The sequence below is a fragment of the Camelus ferus genome, chromosome 5, assembly GCF_009834535.1.
Source record: "Camelus ferus isolate YT-003-E chromosome 5, BCGSAC_Cfer_1.0, whole genome shotgun sequence".
In the NCBI taxonomy this organism is placed as follows: domain Eukaryota; kingdom Metazoa; phylum Chordata; class Mammalia; order Artiodactyla; family Camelidae; genus Camelus; species Camelus ferus.
In genome coordinates, this window is record NC_045700.1 from 87,594,846 (window position 1) to 87,613,803 (window position 18,958).

General features: G+C 34.9%; 1 protein-coding gene across 13 annotated transcripts in view; it reads left to right on the top strand.

Moving 5' to 3' along the window:
- Positions 1–17,774, top strand: part of AGFG1 (ArfGAP with FG repeats 1) — a 71,194-nt gene extending 53,420 nt beyond the window's left edge. For 3 of the 13 annotated variants that reach the window (XM_032480392.1, XM_032480401.1, XM_032480398.1), the window contains 8 exons: positions 485–694; positions 1,780–1,960; positions 4,387–4,466; positions 4,676–4,768; positions 6,777–6,824; positions 8,664–8,822; positions 9,790–9,881; positions 10,451–17,771. In XM_032480392.1, coding sequence (XP_032336283.1) covers positions 485–694; positions 1,780–1,960; positions 4,387–4,466; positions 4,676–4,768; positions 6,777–6,824; positions 8,664–8,822; positions 9,790–9,881; positions 10,451–10,510 — 923 coding nt within the window. In that variant the 3' untranslated portion in view covers positions 10,511–17,771. Of the gene's footprint in view, positions 1–484; positions 695–1,779; positions 1,961–4,386; positions 4,467–4,675; positions 4,769–6,776; positions 6,825–8,663; positions 8,823–9,789; positions 9,882–10,450 lie in introns of all 13 variants that reach the window. The other 10 variants (XM_032480395.1, XM_032480404.1, XM_032480399.1 and 7 more) reach the window with 6 other exon arrangements.
- Positions 17,775–18,958: the final 1,184 nt, after the last annotated feature.

Genomic DNA, 18,958 nt, shown 5'->3' on the forward strand with positions numbered 1-18,958 from the left:
TCAAAGACCACCTTTTAAGAAATTTTGGATCAAAATAGTGCTTCTTACATATTTTAAATCTCTGCCCTGAGATTTGTTTCAACCAGGTCTTCATTGGAGCTAAAAAAGCTTTTGTAGTGTAAAATATTTTACATCTTACCTAGTTTTTTTTTTTTTAGGGAAAACTAATAAAAGGTTGTGGTATATAGCTAATGTCCTGTAGAGTAACAGCTCCCAGCGAGGTTGTGGGAAGACGCTCCCCTGTGAGTCACACACTGGAGACTTGTTGCCCTGCGTGCTGCCAGGGCCTTTGAAAATCTGGTTTTGCAAATTCTAAAAAGTCATGTGTAGATGATTATAGTTGAATGCCATTTGCCAGATTTTAATTTTAAGAACATAGAATTGCTTATAGAACACTTAAATTAGGAAAAAAATATCATATACTCTATCAAAGGATATTGGAAAAAGTCTAGCAATTTCAAGTTTTCTGTTTATTCTGTTACAGGTGGAAGTGCTGGATCAGTAAATGCTAATTTTGCTCATTTTGATAACTTCCCCAAATCCTCCAGTGCTGATTTTGGAACCTTCAGTACTTCCCAGAGTCATCAAACAGCATCAGCTGTTAGTAAAGTTCCAGCAAGCAAAGCTGGTCTACAGACTACAGACAAATACGCTGCACTCGCTAATTTAGACAATATCTTCAGTGCTGGGCAAGGTATCGAGCTTTAAACAAATGAATTTGAATATACATATTAAATAGTTCTCTAAATTTGATTGTATTTAGTTAAATCTGAGGATCTTACACTTTTCTTAGTTGTGTAGAAATTTTGTCTGCACTAAATATTCATGGCTATTTGGCACATTTTGGATCTGAATACCCAATGGAAGGCCTAGAAACTAATTTGTAAACTTCCTAGTTTTAAAAGAAGATAATTGACAAAAATTTAATTTTTGTCTTAGAAAGCTTTATTGTTCTAAGGTCATAAAGGGCCAAGAAATCTTATTAATAGAGCTGATTGGAGGATTATTTGGTGATTTCTATGATATATTAATTTACAACTATTTTCTGTTACTATTTTGGTATTTATTAAAAGACAAAACAAAACATGACATTTACAGTGTATTTTGATACTCAGTTTTGGTGTAAGACTGGTATTTTGCATAGTGCATAGTGCAGTGGGGAACAGCAAGGGTCTACTTTCAGACTAGATTTTGCTTCCTGATTTCAGAGCTTGCTTTCTCATTTACCCTCCAATATGAGGGTGATAGAAACAGCGTTGAACTTACAGAGTTGTATTATATGTGTTATTGCACTTAAGGCATTTAGAACAGTGGCTGGCACATAGTAAGTGTTCTGTAAATATTTCCTCTTACTACTATCTCTAATTCTTTCATTAACAACTCTGGGAAAATGAGGTCATTAATAGGTTGTTCACATAGGTCCAGCACTTTATGATACATATATATGTTCACTTGAATGAGATGTCCCATCTTGCAGATGTTAACGTAGCACTCCAGAGAATTTCTTCTTCATGTGTAATCTAGACATGTTATTGGTACTGGGTATTAGTTTTTGTTTCAGAAACAGTATTTTGTCTTTATCAGAGCGGTATGTATAGCAACAAATCTTGTCCAGTATTTTCTAGATTATTTATTAGGTAAGACTCTTAAAATCATGTCCATTTATTTGCTTAGCTCCAAATCAGTTTTAAATTTACACGTGTTTCACTGCAGATGTATTTGCTAAGTTGAAAGCATAAGTTAAAATTTTTGATGTAATTTGTTTTTGTTTGTTTGCAGGTGGTGATCAGGGTAGTGGCTTTGGGACCACAGGCAAAGCTCCTGTTGGTTCTGTGGTTTCAGTTCCCAGTCAGTCAAGTGCATCTTCAGACAAGTACGCAGCCCTGGCAGAACTGGACAGTGTTTTCAGCTCTGCAGCCACCTCCAGTAACGCATACACTTCGACAAGTAATGCTAGCAGGTACCTTGTCTTAGTCTGTGTTCCTGCTTTGTGTGTTATCTTTTGAGCTTTTTTTCAACTCTGAATAATAATGTTAAATAATGACTAGACTATTTGGGGCCTAATTTAAAGATACTTAAATATTTTTGTAAGTTTGAGGAAACTGAGTTTAAATTTTTTAATTAGAATATAATCCTTGAGTAGTTGCCATAATTTTATCTTTTTAGTTAATTGAAGGTTTTGTTACGTTTCTTCCTTGAACACTAAAATGTAATTAAGAGTATGTACACATCTCGAAATGGACAGTTATATACATATTTAACTGTATATAACTCAGCAAAGAATCCATTTATAAAATTACTTACTTTTAAGGTATAGTTTTCAGTCATGAAGACTAAACACTGAAGGTAATGTCTTGTAGCCTGGGTTTTTAGAAGTGTTTGCACCAGAACCCAAGACTAATTCTATATCTCTTTTGTCATACTGGTATTTATAAATAGACTTATTTGTTACTGTGTTCATATGTATCTGGTGTAAGGAATTCTTAGCAGCAGGAAGTCTGTCACATTTTAACAACATTAGATCTTTAAAAACTTCTAGTTTTGAGTTCTTCGTTTTTGAGTTGAGGAAGCAGGCCCAGAGGTACAGGTGACTTATCCAATGTTAACCATCTCTGAGTTTTCCATTCCTTCATATTGTCTCCTTTTTTTTTTTTGTTATCCGAGTAGCTTTTTATTTCCCTTTAGCACCTTTTCCAGAGAGAAATAATAGGATTCTAACAGTAACTACTTGAGCCCACCCTCCAGTAATAAATTTTCTGTGTGGCAGATGGGAATAGTTGAACCCAAAGAATAAAATTTAGAGTATTTATGTATTTTTTGCCTTATTAATGTTGTCTGCACTAGGCATGTGTAATAGTGAACTGTAGCGCGGTGGCGATAAAATCTGGAAACATAGACAGGTATACATAACAGAATGGTTTATTTGGGACCACAGTATACTACGTAAGTGGTCCACAGAGTGTGATCCTTGGAATGTTTGAAGTACCTGAGACCCATTCAAGGGGTCTTTGAGGTTAAAACTAAATTCATAATAATTCTGAGAGGTTATTTGTGTTTTCAATAATTGACATTGGTATGATGGTGCAAAAACAATGGCAGGTAAAACTTGGTGGTGCCTTAGCATGAATTATGGCTGTAGCACCAAGCTGTACAAGTAGACATCTAGTAGTCGTTGCATTCCTCACCGTCACACATTCAGTTTTACCTAGGAGTTCTTTGGATGTAGTTTTTATTATAAATATACTTAATGAAGCAGTGAAGGAATTAGTTTATTAAATCTTGACCCTTAAATATATCTTCTTAATTTTCTGTGTGTTGAAGTAAGATACTCATCAAGTAGCTTTGCTGCATATTGAAGTATGAAACTGTCTTGAGGAAAATCAGTTTGTGTGGTTGTTTGAGTTGTGGAATGAACCAGCCACTTGTCTTATGGAACACTTTCTCCTTGAAAGTGTGACTATAGACAACCATGGTTATTCAGATACGGATATTTGGTACACAGTTTCTCAGAAATGAAATTTTAAGTTTTGTCATTTTAAGGAAAATAACTGATGAAATACACACTCTCAAGCAAATACTAGAATTTTGAGAAAATTAATTGGCCATCATGAGTTTAAAAGCTTCCCATTACTTTTCTGATGAGATGGGTGATACTATTAGTGATTATAATTTTTTTTTATTTTGCATAAGGAAATGTTTTGACATTTTGAAGATTGGTGTCAGGTTTTTTCCAAATGATATAATATTAATAAAAGATTCATTTAAAGTGCAAGGTAGACTAGTGGATAGTCCTTTGAGAGGGTACATAAAATTTCATGAATATAGTTTAAAATTCCATAATGCAACTATCCTTTAGGAAACTGTCACTGTCATTTTTGGTATGGTATCAAGGAAAATATCCATAGTTATCTGAAAAAGCTATTAAAATTCTTCCGTTTTATTCAACTATGAAACTATGTGAGGCCAGTTTTTCTTTATGTAAACAATGTATCACAGCAGATTGATCTTATGTGAAGCCAGCCATTAAAGAGATTTGCAACAGTATCAGTCTCATTAAGTTCCTTTTGTTTTAGAAAATATAGTTACTTATAAAAGTGCTACTTACGTTAGCATATAACGGCTTTATTGTTATTTTTAAATGAATAAAATCTTTTAATTTATATTTTAATTGATGTATTATATATATTGGTAAATATAGCAACTTAAGGTTCTTTGGGGTTCTCAGTGATTTTTCAGAACGTAAATGAGTCCTGAGACTTAGGAACTGATGTGTGATACATAGTATGTTGAATATTACTTGTTTCCACATTCTGTGACAACCTTTAGATTACCCTTGCTGTATTTATTTTTCCTTAAAATATGAACTCTTTCAATATTTATTTTCAGTAATGTTTTTGGAACAGTGCCAGTGGGTGCTTCTGCACAGACCCAGCCTGCTTCTTCAAGTGTGCCTGCTCCGTTTGGAGGTATGTGTTTCTGGTCCATACACCGGTTTTTACAGAGTCCAAATATATGTAGTATAGGTCTTTCTTAGGGATAACGGAAGACAATTAAAGCAACAATTTATTATCAGAAAGCTCTAGTTTTCTGTCTTCATAAATATGTAAACAAATACTTTCAATAATTGAACACAAATGTATTAGGATTTTATAGTGTATTTTATAATTTTTTAAAGCTACACCTTCCACAAATCCATTTGTTGCTGCTGCTGGTCCTTCTGTGGCATCTTCTACAAATCCATTTCAGACCAATGCCAGAGGAGCGACAGGTAAGAAATAAATATAAATTACAGAACAATAAGCTTTGGAAAAGGTATATATTATAAAGACACCATGTGAAGAACATCAGAAAATAAGGTTTCTTTATTACTGAAGTGAATATAAAGTAGATGAAATAGTTTGTCCATAAAGACATATACTAGCTGAAAGTTTACAAAATCCTTGAATTTTAGTATTTGAAAAGGGACCCTAGAAGTTATCTAGTGCCGGCCACTTCCCAGTCAGAGCTTTCATTTTTTTTCAGGTGAGGAAGCCCAAGCATGGAGATGAGAGTGGAATTTGATAATAAAAAGTAACGATGTACTGATCCATGGCACAACATGGATGAACCTTGAAGACATTAGGCTCAGTAAGGGAAGTTAGTGGCAGAATACCACTTAGTGTATGGTTCCATTCATATGCTCTGTCCAGGAGGGGCCAATCTATAGACAGAAATCGGGAGGGGAATGTAGGTTTGGAGTTTCTTTTAGTTGGGGGTGGGGAGGATGTTCTAAAGTTAGATTGTGATGGTGGTTGTACACCAAGTGAATATGTTGAAAAACACTGAATTCTATTTTAAGTGGACAAACTGTATGATATGCGAATTATATCTCAAAAAAGCTTGTTTAAGCAAGTCTAAAATATTGTTACAGCAGCCTAGAACTGGACCTTAGCCAGGGCATCACTGTTGCAGATTGAGGTGCAGTAATTATATTGGGTTAACAATCACTGTTGACTAAAAGTCAGTTTTTGCCAGTGTGTTTTGTAGAATATGTGTCCTGAGATGCTGTTATCAGTACTCCATGGAAGGGGTTCTGTACCCAAATACATGGTAAATGCTGGGTTAGACAAAACTGGTATCGTTAATGCAGAATTTCTGAGCCTTTACTGCTCTCTAAGAAAGGCGATAAACACAGTGACCAGACTTGTTTATCACAGAACCCTTTCCCCTCAATTAATAACCTTTTATTGAATTTAGAACATGCTATTGAAAAAATCTTTCTAAGTTAGCAAGAAAAAAATATATTCATTGGATATTTACTCTGTAGCATGTTTAATCATAGCAGCTTTGCCAAGTAGGTGTTTATTATCCCTGTCCCTTCACTCCCTGTTTGTGAATGAGGAAACAGGCTTATTACAGAGTTAAATAATATCCTGTAATTAGAAAATGACAGAACTAAGACTCAACTGCTCTAGTGTCTCAATTGCTTTATTTCTACAAATTCAGTTGGTTAATTTTGCTAATTTAAAATGCATAGGCATAATTTAGAAACAGTCGCACTGCAGATCGCTAAAACAGACATAAGACAGTTCTAGTACTTAACAACCTAAGTTTGCTTTCTATTAATTACATTCATTTATATGTAACCTGTCTGACCCCAGGCATGCCAGGTAAGATCTGCACAAGATGTATTTTTCTTCTCTCTCTCTTCTCAGCCGTAATGTTTTAAACTGACAGTGCTGCTCACGTTTCTGGTGAGCTACACTGAATAATCTCCCCTTCGTGATACGTAATTAGTTCACTTGAGTTATCGTTACGCATTTCTGGTTAATGTATGGAGTTGTAAATAAAACAAACACTGTTTAGGTACTTCCTCCAGGATTTGGCTTTTTAGACGTTCAAGGTAGATACTAGATCATTTTAGATGATCCTCTGAATTTTTGAATGTAACTCGTGAGACCTAGAAAAGTCTTTTTATTGATACAGTTGTATCTTCACATGAAAAAAAGGTGACATTTATTTAACAGGTAGACTTCATAAATGTTTCTTCATTTGATGCTTGTTTTTCTGGTATTACTCTAATCTCCCGTTTATTTCAAACAGTGTAAATATTAGTGTCATGAATATAGTCGAAATAAAAAGACTGTGGATGTGTTTTTATTACATATTTTTATGCTACCCACTTTGTAATAGTACATTTTAATTTTAGAACTTTTCAATGAAACAAATCTACTTTTATTTTGACAATGGTTATTCATAAGTTAATTGACATTGGTCTCTCTGTGGCTTTCCGTAAGGCCTTTCTGGAGCAATGCATTCTCAAGTGTTTCCTCACGCTCATTTTGGTAGGTGGCCACAGCTGATCCCTAGATTTGTGTGGCGATTTGTCTACCTGCTTGTGGAAGCTTCTGCTAGTGTTCTGGATCCCTGCATGTGGAATTAAGTTTTTCCATGTTTTAAAATGGAGTGGGCATGGATATGTGGCATTGGGAATACATTGTATTAAAGTTACATGAAAATCTTGTGGTGATTTATGTTTTAATGCTGAAAAGCTATTGTATTGCTTACACATGGTCACATTAGAATGTTAATAGCTTTTTCGATTATTTTTCTTAAGTTTGAATTCATAGTACTTTGAGTGACACCTTTTCAATGTACCAAACCATTTGACCACATTATTCCATGGAGTTTGGTTTTGCTTAACTGTATCCAACTTTTGCTTTTTAGTGCTTTCTTAAAAAGCTGTTTGTCAGCCATGTCAGTGCCTGTTGTCTGTTACGAAGCCCTCCTGTTCCTTTGCAGTGTGCTTATTAGTCTAATTCACTTGCTTCCCAGTGGCTTATTTCCCCTTTTCTCTTATCAATAATAAAAAGTAGTATTTAAAACTTGACAGTTTAACTAGGTCCTTTGAGGAAAATTGCACTGTTTTAAAAATTAAGATTATGAAGATTACTTTGGGCAACATCTATAACATGATTTTTTTTAATAAAAGATAATTCTTTGTAGCTTTTTTAGTATTAATTTCTGTGCCTTTAATCAGTGATCAAATTGGTAAATTTTTTTAAATCAGGAAATTCAGTGAATTATGTTTTTTGATAGCATCATGCTGAAAATGTCTCACTTTGTAATTACTAGTACTCTGTATTAAAAGCAACATTATTGGCTCTTAGTTCACTGAGGCCTTTCCTGGAACATACCGTTGGAAGGTTCTGTTTTGTATCTTTACTAGCAATAAGTAATACGTTGTTCTACTTTATGTTTTATATAATGTGAATTAGTTCATAAAGTAATTCGTAAATGGGGGAGTGACAGCAGCATACTGTATATGTAGCTCTAGTTCACACATGAATTTCCCCAACTTGTGAGTCAATGCTTTATTCCATCAGTAGTGGCTGGACATAGTGAGCCATGGAGCAGTACTACATTGGACACAGTGTCGTTTACCCTGCATTCTTTGTCTTTTCTAAGAATGCTTATTTCACTTCCTTTACAATCTTTGAGTAGCTTGCCCCAATTTCTGTAACTCATCAGTCCTAACCTTCTTTTTACCCCTAATCCAAAGCAGTCTTCATTTACTTTCCAAAAAAGTAATAGTAGTTCATATATTATAAATTGTACTACTGTTTTCCTTAGGATCCTTACCCCTTTTTTTAATTTGGTTACAAAGCTGCATAGGTTTTCTGTGGCCTGCCTCTAACCCTATTTCTCCTATAAGTATTGTTATTTTTAGTGAACTGTTTTGCAGAGGTTTTACATTTTTTTCCAGGAACACATATATTACATTATAGCAGACAGTTCACTAGATACAATGAAATATTTGACTATTTACTGTGGGCAGTAGAACAAAACGTAAAAATGCATACGCTAGTATACATGTGAATTGCCTGATGATGGGCTTGAAGAGTAGACTGCTGCTTTGACACAAACTTTAATTACTTAGAGAAATTTCCTTGTGATTTCAAATAGTTTCATTCTGATCATTGGGTTTAAGGAGAACAAATTTTATAAATTATGTTTAAATGTATGGTGCTAAAACTTACTACAAAGTTTGTTGGAGTTTTGGAATATAAAATACATCTCAACTGTTTTTCAAGGTAGATGATACCTATTGTATAATGTTGAGTATGAGCAATAAAACCTACCCTTCTGTATGTAAGTGACCAGCCTTTCTTTTCTCCTGTCAGCAGCGACCTTTGGCACTGCGTCAATGAGCATGCCGGCAGGGTTCGGTACTCCCGCTCCCTATAGTCTTCCCACCAGCTTTAGCGGCAGCTTCCAGCAGCCTGCCTTCCCAGCCCAGGCGGCTTTCCCTCAGCAGACAGCTTTTTCTCAACAGCCCAATGGTAAGACCTAACATTGGCTATCTGTAAGTGAACTTTAGGTATCCTTTATGTATCATTAAGTTACCTGTTTGGGCTGAAAGGCTTATCTAAAGAATGCTGTAGCATTACGTGTTGAATGTTTATTACCACACACACACAGAAGCTTTTGATTATTTGGGCCTCAGAAAATTGAGTGATATAGTAAGCTTTTGTGACTAGATTACAGATTTAGGCGAAATCAGAGACTAAATAGCACCTTCTTTCTCAGAATCTCCAGTGTCTTTCTTACTAATTTATCTTCTGTGTTGTAATATGCCTCTTGATGTTAAAAGGAAACTTTATAGAGTGTGTGTTTTACATCAGAGAATCTATTGTTTCTGCTATTTTGTAAAAGTTTTTTTTTTTAAGTGACAGACTAATTTTCTGAATAGGTAACTGTTGTGGTTAGTTTATTACTTGTTTTTAGGAAGATTCACTAGAGACCAGTTTTTGTTATTTTGTTTGTTTTTGCCCATTTTGCTCATTTGCCAAAGTTTGAAGTCCCTGGATTTGAACATTATTCTTGAATTACAGTTAACACATTTTCTTTTTAAAAGTGATTTAAAAATGTTTGGAAATATGGTCCACGACAGAGCCATAATGACAAAACATTTCCTAAGGAGTACTGTGATGTTCGTATAGAAACCATTGTGTTGTCTTCACAGCCCCTCTCAGTCACAAGCTCATCTCTTAGTTAAATCCTTTGTCAGCAGTTTACGTAGCTGAGACAAACTGGAATGAATCATTTCTGGAGAGTTACTGTAAGCTCTTTTAAGACGTGCCACTGGAAGGTTGCTATTTGAAAGGGCATGAGACCCAACAAGCTAAGAGTGATGTTTTATTATTGTTACCCTGGTAGGAATTTCTCTGAAACTCATTATGAAGCTTTATAAGCAGCAGATCGTCTCTTAAAGGTATGGGTTATAATTGGTGGTTCTGTTTTAATAAGGTGCAGGTTTTGCAGCATTTGGACAAAGCAAGCCAGTGGTAACCCCTTTTGGTCAAGTTGCAGCTGCTGGAGTGTCTAGTAATCCTTTTATGGTAAGTGAGGTGTAAGCTGTTGCATCGTTTTCAGATTGGGAGGAGCAGGATATGATTCCTCCTAGATGCTCTTTGGTAGTCGAGTGATGGATCGTACAAACTGAGGTAGCCATTGTGCATGGTCCCTTTTTGACTTACGGAAACACACGTTAATCAGTTGCAGATCAAAGCATTGATAGTAAATAAGCTATTTTATACATGAAATGTATCTGCTTTCTTGTTGAAATAATGCTTTATGAAAGGCTGTAGATTTAGTGAACAATGTGAAAAAGGGATGTTAAGTCAGGTTTGGTTTGAATCATAAATGCATTTTTTAGGGCCAAGTCCATTCTTAGAATCTATTAGGAGCATGTAAAATAATGGCTCTAAAAGGCACAGCACAGTGCCTGATACCTATAGCTTTATTACAGTATGTTGCTAATGACAATAATGAATAAATATCATTGTCAATAATCATAGAATCTTTAAGTATTAAATAAAATTTAATTAAATGACATTTAATATCATATTTCCCCCCCACACTGCTCTTATTTGTCTGTTTGTTTATTTTGTCTTATGTTTTCCTTTAGACTGGTGCACCAACAGGACAATTTCCAACAGGAAGCTCATCAACCAATCCTTTCTTATAGCCTTATACAGACACTTAAATGGGACGAACTTTTACGTGGTCACATTACATCTCTCCGCCTCTTGCACTGTTGTCTTGTTTCACTGATCTTAGCTTTAAACACAAGAGAAGTCTTTAAAAAGCCTGCATTGTGCATTAAACACCAGGTAATATGTGCAGAACAGAGGGCTCCAGTAACAACTTTTAACCTGTGAATTGGCAAAAAAAAAAAGAAGAAGAAGAAAGTAGCGGTATCATGTATATTACAAATTGGCTAATATTAAGTTATTGCAGATACCACATTCATTATGCTGCAGTACTGTACATATTTTTCTTAGAAATTAGCTATTTGTGCATATCAGTATTTGTAACTTTAACACATTGTTATGTGAGAAATGTTACTGGGGAAATAGATCAGCCACTTTTAAGGTGCTGTCATATATCTTGGAATGAATGACCTAAAATCACTTTAACCATTGCTACTGGAAAGTTACAAAGTCAAAATTGGAAGGTTTTATTCATTCTTGAATTTTTCCTTTCTAAAGAGCTCTTCTATTTATACATGCCTAAATTCTTTAAAAATGTAGAGGGATACCTGTCTGCATAATGAAGCTGATCATGTTTTGCTACAGTTTGCAGGTGAAAAAAATAAATATTAGAAAATATGCTATTGTTTTTGTGTTCTTGCTGCAATGCCTTTACCAAAGTGGCCTTAAATATGAGTAGTGAATTGAGAACATCTTGAATTCTTAAATTAGAATTTCAGAAGACTTCTAGTGACTAACTTTTATGTCTAAAAGAGAAAATTTTATAAAAAGGCCATGTAGAAAATTTATTAAAACTACTATGACTGCTATATTCAGGAATATGTCAGTGGTAAAGCATTTAAATGTAGCTTGTTAGATTCACCATAATCCTTCTAATTTCTTTGCAACTTCTTAATTTTGTGAAAATTTGTATATATGAAGAATTTGCATGTATGTGTATTTACAAATTTTTTTTAAGTATCTTGAATTCTCAGACTGCAAAAGGCTTATTTTAACTTGATTTTTTTTTTTTTAAATATTGTCTTTGAATGTATTGGAAGCAGACATGCGTTAACTGTGACATGATTGCACCTCAATTTTTTTTCCTTTGGACAAGCTGATGTTAATAGGACATTTGTTTATGTTCATTTCTGGGGGGAAAGAAACTGGAACCCAGTGTTATCTTATAGTATACTTTGAAAAGGCAGTGATACTAATGTTTAGTTATATCTTTATGTTAATATTCAAATGAATTTGTTTAAATATTTATATGATGCCTCATTCATCCAGTGATAATCTAGCAATCTTATCAAAACAGAACACAACTGAGAAACTTGTAATAGTCTTTAAAAAAATGCCTTTGAGCAGCCCACATTAAGTCACAAAGTTTGTATGTTAGAGCTCATGCATTTGTTCTTATGTGAAATTCTGATGAATAGGTTTCCCAGCCCATAGCTGATTAGCAGTTCAGAAATGATGGCTTGAAAGGAGGGAGTTAGAAAAATCTGTGAAGAGCATACACTGTTGAAGACCAGTTAGTGTAGGCACAGCCCGCCCAGCCTAGAGGACATCACTATTACATCATCTTCTGATAGTTGTCTATTACTGTAACTCTGTGTCATCAAGAAAAGGTGAAATCACATATATAAATATGTGATACATGTTTGGAAAGTTTTGTTAGAATGACGAAAACTGTGTTTAAAGCTTCGGTATTAAAAGAGGTGAACATGAGTTTCCTCAAACATCATGCATTCATGTTGAGTACCTTTTCCAGTGGTGACTACATGAGTTATTTTCATACTATATTAAAATCTGTGTCGAGTTTTAGACTTGTTAAAACATTGTTCATTGCATATCTGGCTGAATGTATGGTTGTCTGAACTGTTCTGATAAGCAAGAAGACTGGGAAATTTCTGCCCCTTTTCTGAGCAGTATGTCTCTTCTGTTAGAATTAAATGAATGCTGCAAAGGTTTGGGTGTGTGTTGATGTATACTTGAATTGTCTCTGCATTTTGGGGTCTCCTTTCAGACCCCTTCTCATAGAGGGAATACTTAAGAAATGTCTTTGAATTTTTATGTTTTAGATTGTATTGGGTCCCAATTAACTCATGTACAAAGTTATGCTATACAGTTGTAGGCTGTTACCCAATCAACCTACCAGGCTTTCCATCTAAGAAATAAGTAAATTAAATGGTTATTATTAAAATAATTTTAAAGACTATTTTTTTCTGGGTAAATCTTGAAGTTTGTAATTAAGTGGGAACTCTTATTGACTTTAAATGAGTGCTTATAAAATCAAAATGTTTAGCGTAAAAAGTGATTCAGCTTTAATGTGGATTTAAATCTTCTGTTAGACTTTTGTATCAGATTTGCTTCTGGTCTTATATAGACCATCAGAATTGTGTTGAGTGCTGAAGAGGAGAAAATACTCAAAGGTGACAAGAATGAAGACTCAAGTTCCTGACGTACTGGCTGAATCTGATCTTCTCTCCTGTGTTTGCTCAGGAAAGAAAATTGTCTTTTCTTTTAGGGTGGCAGACTTTACTGATATAGTTTAAAGGCATGTTTTACTCTCGTTTTTGTGAAAATAGAGATTAGGTAATCATTTTCTTCCATAAAATAATTCTTTCTGTAAATTTGAAAAAGCGTCTCAGTGCTCCCTTTACTTGTGAGGTGCCCCTCCTCCCCTGGCTGGCGCAGTGCCTGTCCGTTGGAAAAATGGAGAGATAGTGGCTGCTTTCACCCTGTCACAGTACCCGGGGTTCTGAAACATTCTGGTCTCAGGACCATCAACTCTTAAATTATTGAGGATCCCTAAGGAGCTTTTGTTTATGTAACTTATATTTATCAGAACTTGCTATGTTGGAAATTAATAAGACATATTTATAAAACATGCTTATTCATTTAAATATAACAGTAATAAACTCATTATATGTTAACATAAATACCATTTTGGATGACAACTGTTTTCCAAAAACAGTTACTTAGAATGCCGTTATTGTACATTTTGCACATCTCTTTAGTGCCTGGCTTAATAGAAGCAGTGGGATTCTCATACTGTTTTCACATTGCAGTTCTTTTTGTATCATATGGCCTGTGGGCACTGGAAAAGCCCACTGTGCACTTGTGAAACCATGAGTGAAGCAGACATACAACATTTCAGTAGTAGTATGAAAATAGTTTTGACCTTGGGTTCGGGGGACCCTTAAGGGTCTTCAGACCACACACTGAGAACCACTGCATTACACTTTAAATTTCTGTGTTTCTGGAACAACAATGTTTAGTTGTAGGGCAAACATCCTACTCCCTAAACTTCTAAGTGTTTTTGTTGGCTTAGTGGGGAAAATTCCAGTTGAAATTGCAAACTTAATTTCAACATTGTTTTCTGGGTTTTCCTCCTTCTATTTTTATTTGAAAGCTTTTCAATAATGATGAAATTGGTGAATATCTCCTTTTTTTTAAAAAAGGATATTGCGAGTTCTGACTTGGTGTTTATTTTGGAATCATTTACTATTCTGACCACTTAGAAATGGTGTAATTGTTTTGTGGGAACTATCAAATAGCTATTTTTAAAAAACCACCTTGCTGAAGAAAAGTTTGAAATGAAGAATTGTTTATTTCTCCCATGTTTATAGTTAAAGAATTTTAGCTCTGTTTGTGTATGTATACCCACACACACACACATACATTTTTAAAAATAAAAGTTGGATTTCTCTAACAAAAATCACTATCCTCCAGGAAGTCAGCTATAATTATAGGACTGTGTTTACTTAAGAAAGAGGTTTGCAAGCCTCCCCTCTCTCCCCACATGGCTTTTAATGCCTTGTCCATTTTTAGGGGAGCACTTCTTGTTGCTTCTCTTTTAAACAAAATGTTTTAAAATTCTCTTGAAGACATAGTGAGTATTTGAAAAGTAGTTTACAGTAAGTAGGCACCACAAGCTGTGGCTTTGTCACTGTTACTTTGGCACACTGAAACGGTGCCATCCCCAGTTAGGCGTGGGCCTTGCTGCTTGGGCCTGTTTGTCCATACGTTTGCGCTCCTGTCCCTAACTTGTGTTCAGCGGCGCTTACCTTGTCTTTGGCCTCCTCTTGCAGTGTCAGACTTGTATCAGAAATTACCCTCTAGGGGACCTTATGAAGGGGTTTTTTTTAAAAGTAATGACTTCACAGTAACATGGTGGTATTATGGGATGTGGGTTTATTTAACTCTTTCAGTATGTCAGAAGCTTGCTACGTGCTTTCCATGTGTTATATAGCCCTTCAAGTGGACTCAGACTTTAAGGATGAAAGAAGCAAGGTGTAGGCCAACGACAGAGCTTTTGCTCTGGGGAGCACATATTTTATTGTTGGATTAAAATGTGCCATTTATGTGCAAGATAATTTTAAAATCTTAAGAAATTCCAAGAAAGTTGCTTTCTTCTATATCTTATATTCCATAATGTAACCATTTTTAATTTGGGTTCCATTCATAATTTGATGGAATCAGTAAGTATTCTCTAGGATTTAAGCTTTACTAGTAAATCAGTGGGGTAATTAGTGAATCAGGTTTTAAACTAAAGAGACAGCTGACGTATCACAGTGACTTCTGTTTTGTGAAACGGTCCAACTTTTAAATTAGCCTGTTGTATTGAATTTATCCTCATTAGTTTTTCTTTGTCTATTTTAACACATAGTATGTCATTTAGTAAAGTTCTTGTTATGTATTTGAACAAATGAATATATGACCGAGATGTAATCCAGTGTTGTGCTGGTGAATGTTTTTCTCTCATGAAAAAGTGCCCTGTTTTGTAGTGTTTACGGACATTTGTAGTATAAATACTCTCACCATGGCTGATTTCACCTACCAGTCTGATGTTATTAAACTTGAAGTTAGAAAGAGCGAGTCACCGGTCTCTTTGCAGGCTAACTCCAGCACAGCACTGATGATGTAATTCCACAACCCAGTTCATTGAATTTATTGGTTATTTGGTGATTGTATCCAGTATTTGAAGAACCTTTTGGTTTTTGCTGTTAACTCAGCCAGAATTGGGACACTAGTTTATTTCTAGAAGTGTTCTGGGCACCGAGGTATTTAATTTGGAAAGACCCAAATATTGTGAACCCTGGTTTTAAAAAGTCCAGTTATTGCTTGTGCTAATGTAGAGGTTGCACATTCATGGCATATACTCTGAATTCTATCTGCAGTTGTGTTTTGTTTGACCATTGCAGTGTTTTAAAAACTTGAATTTTGTGTAGTTTGAAGGGTGTCCATACTCTCAAGGTAGCCACTAGCTTACCATTCCCAATTGTATGAGCCTCAAGTGTTCAGATGCGTTCTAAGTTCTTTGAATTGGCCTTGGCCAATCTGAGTAGGCACAGAAGGGCTCTTACGCCACTTTTACCTGTTCTGATTTTGGAGTCCTGTAAGGACTTAAATTTATGATGATATTTTCTGGTGAAGACTTTTGCCAAAAATGTATTTCCTTTCCTGATAGCCTCTGTGCGGTCTGCATATTTTATGCCAGTGGATAAGAATTCATATGTTTAGCTGTATTTTTGAAATCTGTGCTTGTTCAACTCACACAGCTCTGGAGTTTACTGAAAACAGAGGGCAGTGGTTGAGGCTTCTGTAACAAGGAAAAGTGATCTTGGATGAATTATTTTAATTGGTGATTCAGATGCCCATTGATTAATTTCTTAATTGGTTCTTTGGAATTTTGAATAGATGTTATCCAAGTTAGTTTTAAACAATGAGAGTTAATTTTAAACTGAATTCTCAACATTTCCCCTCATTCTTGAGTTGGAGGGACAGAAGCAGCAGACACCCCAGGAGCCTTCTAATTTTGACTAAATGACCATGAAGTAGAAGGTAGCAAAGGGTTGTGAATTGATGTTATACAGTGTTTCATCGAATGCTGTGGGTACAATCAGGTTTTTTAAAGACTTTAAAGGTTTTTTTATATGTTACCATAAGATAATAACATGTTTATGATTTTTAAAATCATGCAATATACAAAGGGTATAAAGTGAAAAAGTATGTCTCTTTCCTGTGACTTGATTCCCACATCCCAGGGAAATGTAGTTTCTTGTATTCTTGTATCATCTTTCAGAAATGTTAGCATTTATTTTATATACCTCTCTCTATATATATATGTACGCCTCTCGCTGTCCTCCCTTATTTTAAATGTATGGTTTTGTAACTTGGTTCTCTTTGTTTAACGTGGTTTATCTTTCCATATTACCACATCCAGCTCTAACTCATTATCTTAATGGCTCCAAGATTTCATTATATGGATCTCCCTTTTAAAGAATATGTTTATAGATTTTTTCTACTAAAAACATTGTTAAAATGAGAATATCCTTTTGCATATATGAAGGTTAGTCTTGATTCTGCTTGACTGTAAACTCAATAAAATAGACATCATTGAATTTTGACTCTCACCTGCTGATTCAGTATGATCTTATGCTCCCATTAGGAAATTCTTCCATTTAAGGAAGGAAAAATATCCCTCAGATTGACTGTCTTAAAATAAGATATTTGAAAAATCCTGTGCTTTTTAACTGAACTGTGAAGGCATTCAGTTAGTTCATTGAAAGATTGCACAAGTTCCCATCTATTTTGCACCTTAATTTTTCATGACCGTTGGAGCTTCTAAAAGTGCATTTTGGGACTGTTTTCTATTACTACTTGGTATCGTGCCTTTCCTTGTCTCCATTAGTTTAGGATATGCTTTATTTTTGAGGTGAGAACATAAAATTTAGCTTGGCAAAATCTGCATTTGGGCACAACCACATGTTTTACTCATTATTCCTTCAAAATTAGCTCCCTTTGCCTTAGAAAAGATTTGGGTAATAACTGAAAGTTCAGATTCTCATTCCTCACAAGGTTAGAGTCCATAGAATTTAACATGTATTTACCATTCGTCAAGGATAGGACTTGCTTTCTAAAATAATTTATGAGAAATAACATCAGCCCTGATAACTGATAAAGTATCTTAGCACTTAAGGCTAGGAATAGAGAGAACTTACTGAGAAATCTGAAAGAAAGAATGAGGCCCTTTTTAATCAGCAGGGCATGTCTTGGAAGATGTGTTAATATGCCAAGATTTATGAAGACCGGTCTTAAATGAAGGAGGTGGCCTTGGGTATTGGACAAAAACAGGTTGATTGCAATTTTCGTTTCAAGTTTATGGTAGATAAATTTGGTTAAGTTCTTGTTCATTGTGAAATACCGTTGGAAGAAATTTTTCAAAATAAAGACTCCTGAATTTGTGTACCATTTGAAAGTAGCCTCTTTCCTTTGTCACAGAATACGATGACATCTGGAAAATTGGAAGAATAACCTTTACTTTTGTAATGCACATCATTGCTATTGCTGCCAGGCAGCTCATGCACCTGCTTCTGACTTTTTCCGTTCCATAGTTACACATTGATAACAGCTTTTGTTACTTTTTTGCATTTTAAGTTACAAAACGTCCATTTGTTAAATGCACGTATTTACTGGGAGGAGGGCATAGCTCAGTAGTAGAGTGTGTGCTTACGCATGCAAGAGGTCCTGGGTTCAATCCCCAGCACCTCCATTAAAACCAATCAATCCTAATTACCTCCCCCCCCCAACAAAAAAAAATTTTAAAGCACATGTTCATTACTGAACTTTCAATATTAAGTTTTTTTTCTCCCACAGAGGATGACTTTTTTCTTGAAGTACGTGTTGGTCTAGCTTGGTTTTACGTCTTTTTTTTTTTTTGTAATTGGATTTTAGTTACTCTACTACCTACTGAAATTTAAAAGACAAACAGGGAACTATCTTTAGTCCTTCACACCCCTCATCTTATTTCCTGGTAGTAGTCCCTATTATTTTTTGTGTATCTATCCCAATTATTCTTTACATTTTTGTTGTTTAAATTATTTTCATTAATCACCAGAACCTGGAAGGAAATGTACTTTCCTTAGAATCAGTATTTCCACCATCACCACCACAACTGTCCCCTCCCCTCCCCCTGGGGGAAAACGAGTTTTATTTTAGTCTCACTTATTTAATGAGGAAATATTCAAGCTCTTTTTTTTTTTTTTCCTTAAACAGTATGCTGATAATTTTTACTGAACTTAAGGATTAGGGCTCAGAAAAGTACTAACCCAGAGTTGAGTTTCCTGTGTTTTGGTCTTGTAATTCTGCCATTAGCTGGCATTCAAGCAAGTAATTTAGATGCTTCCAGTTACTCAGCTGTAAAGTGAGATCTCTTCCAGAGGGTCAGACATGATTCCCATCAGCCATTTAGAATACATGTTTAGAGAATAATTAGCTTTGGAAATTGGAATTAACCATTTTAGGGTAACAACTGTTAGGTTGAACTGGTGTATTCGTAAGTTGAAAATATCAAGTATCAGCAACATACAGTTTAATAGTATGGCCACTATTTGTTAATTACCAACTTTGTGAGCTACACATATAATAGCAGTTAA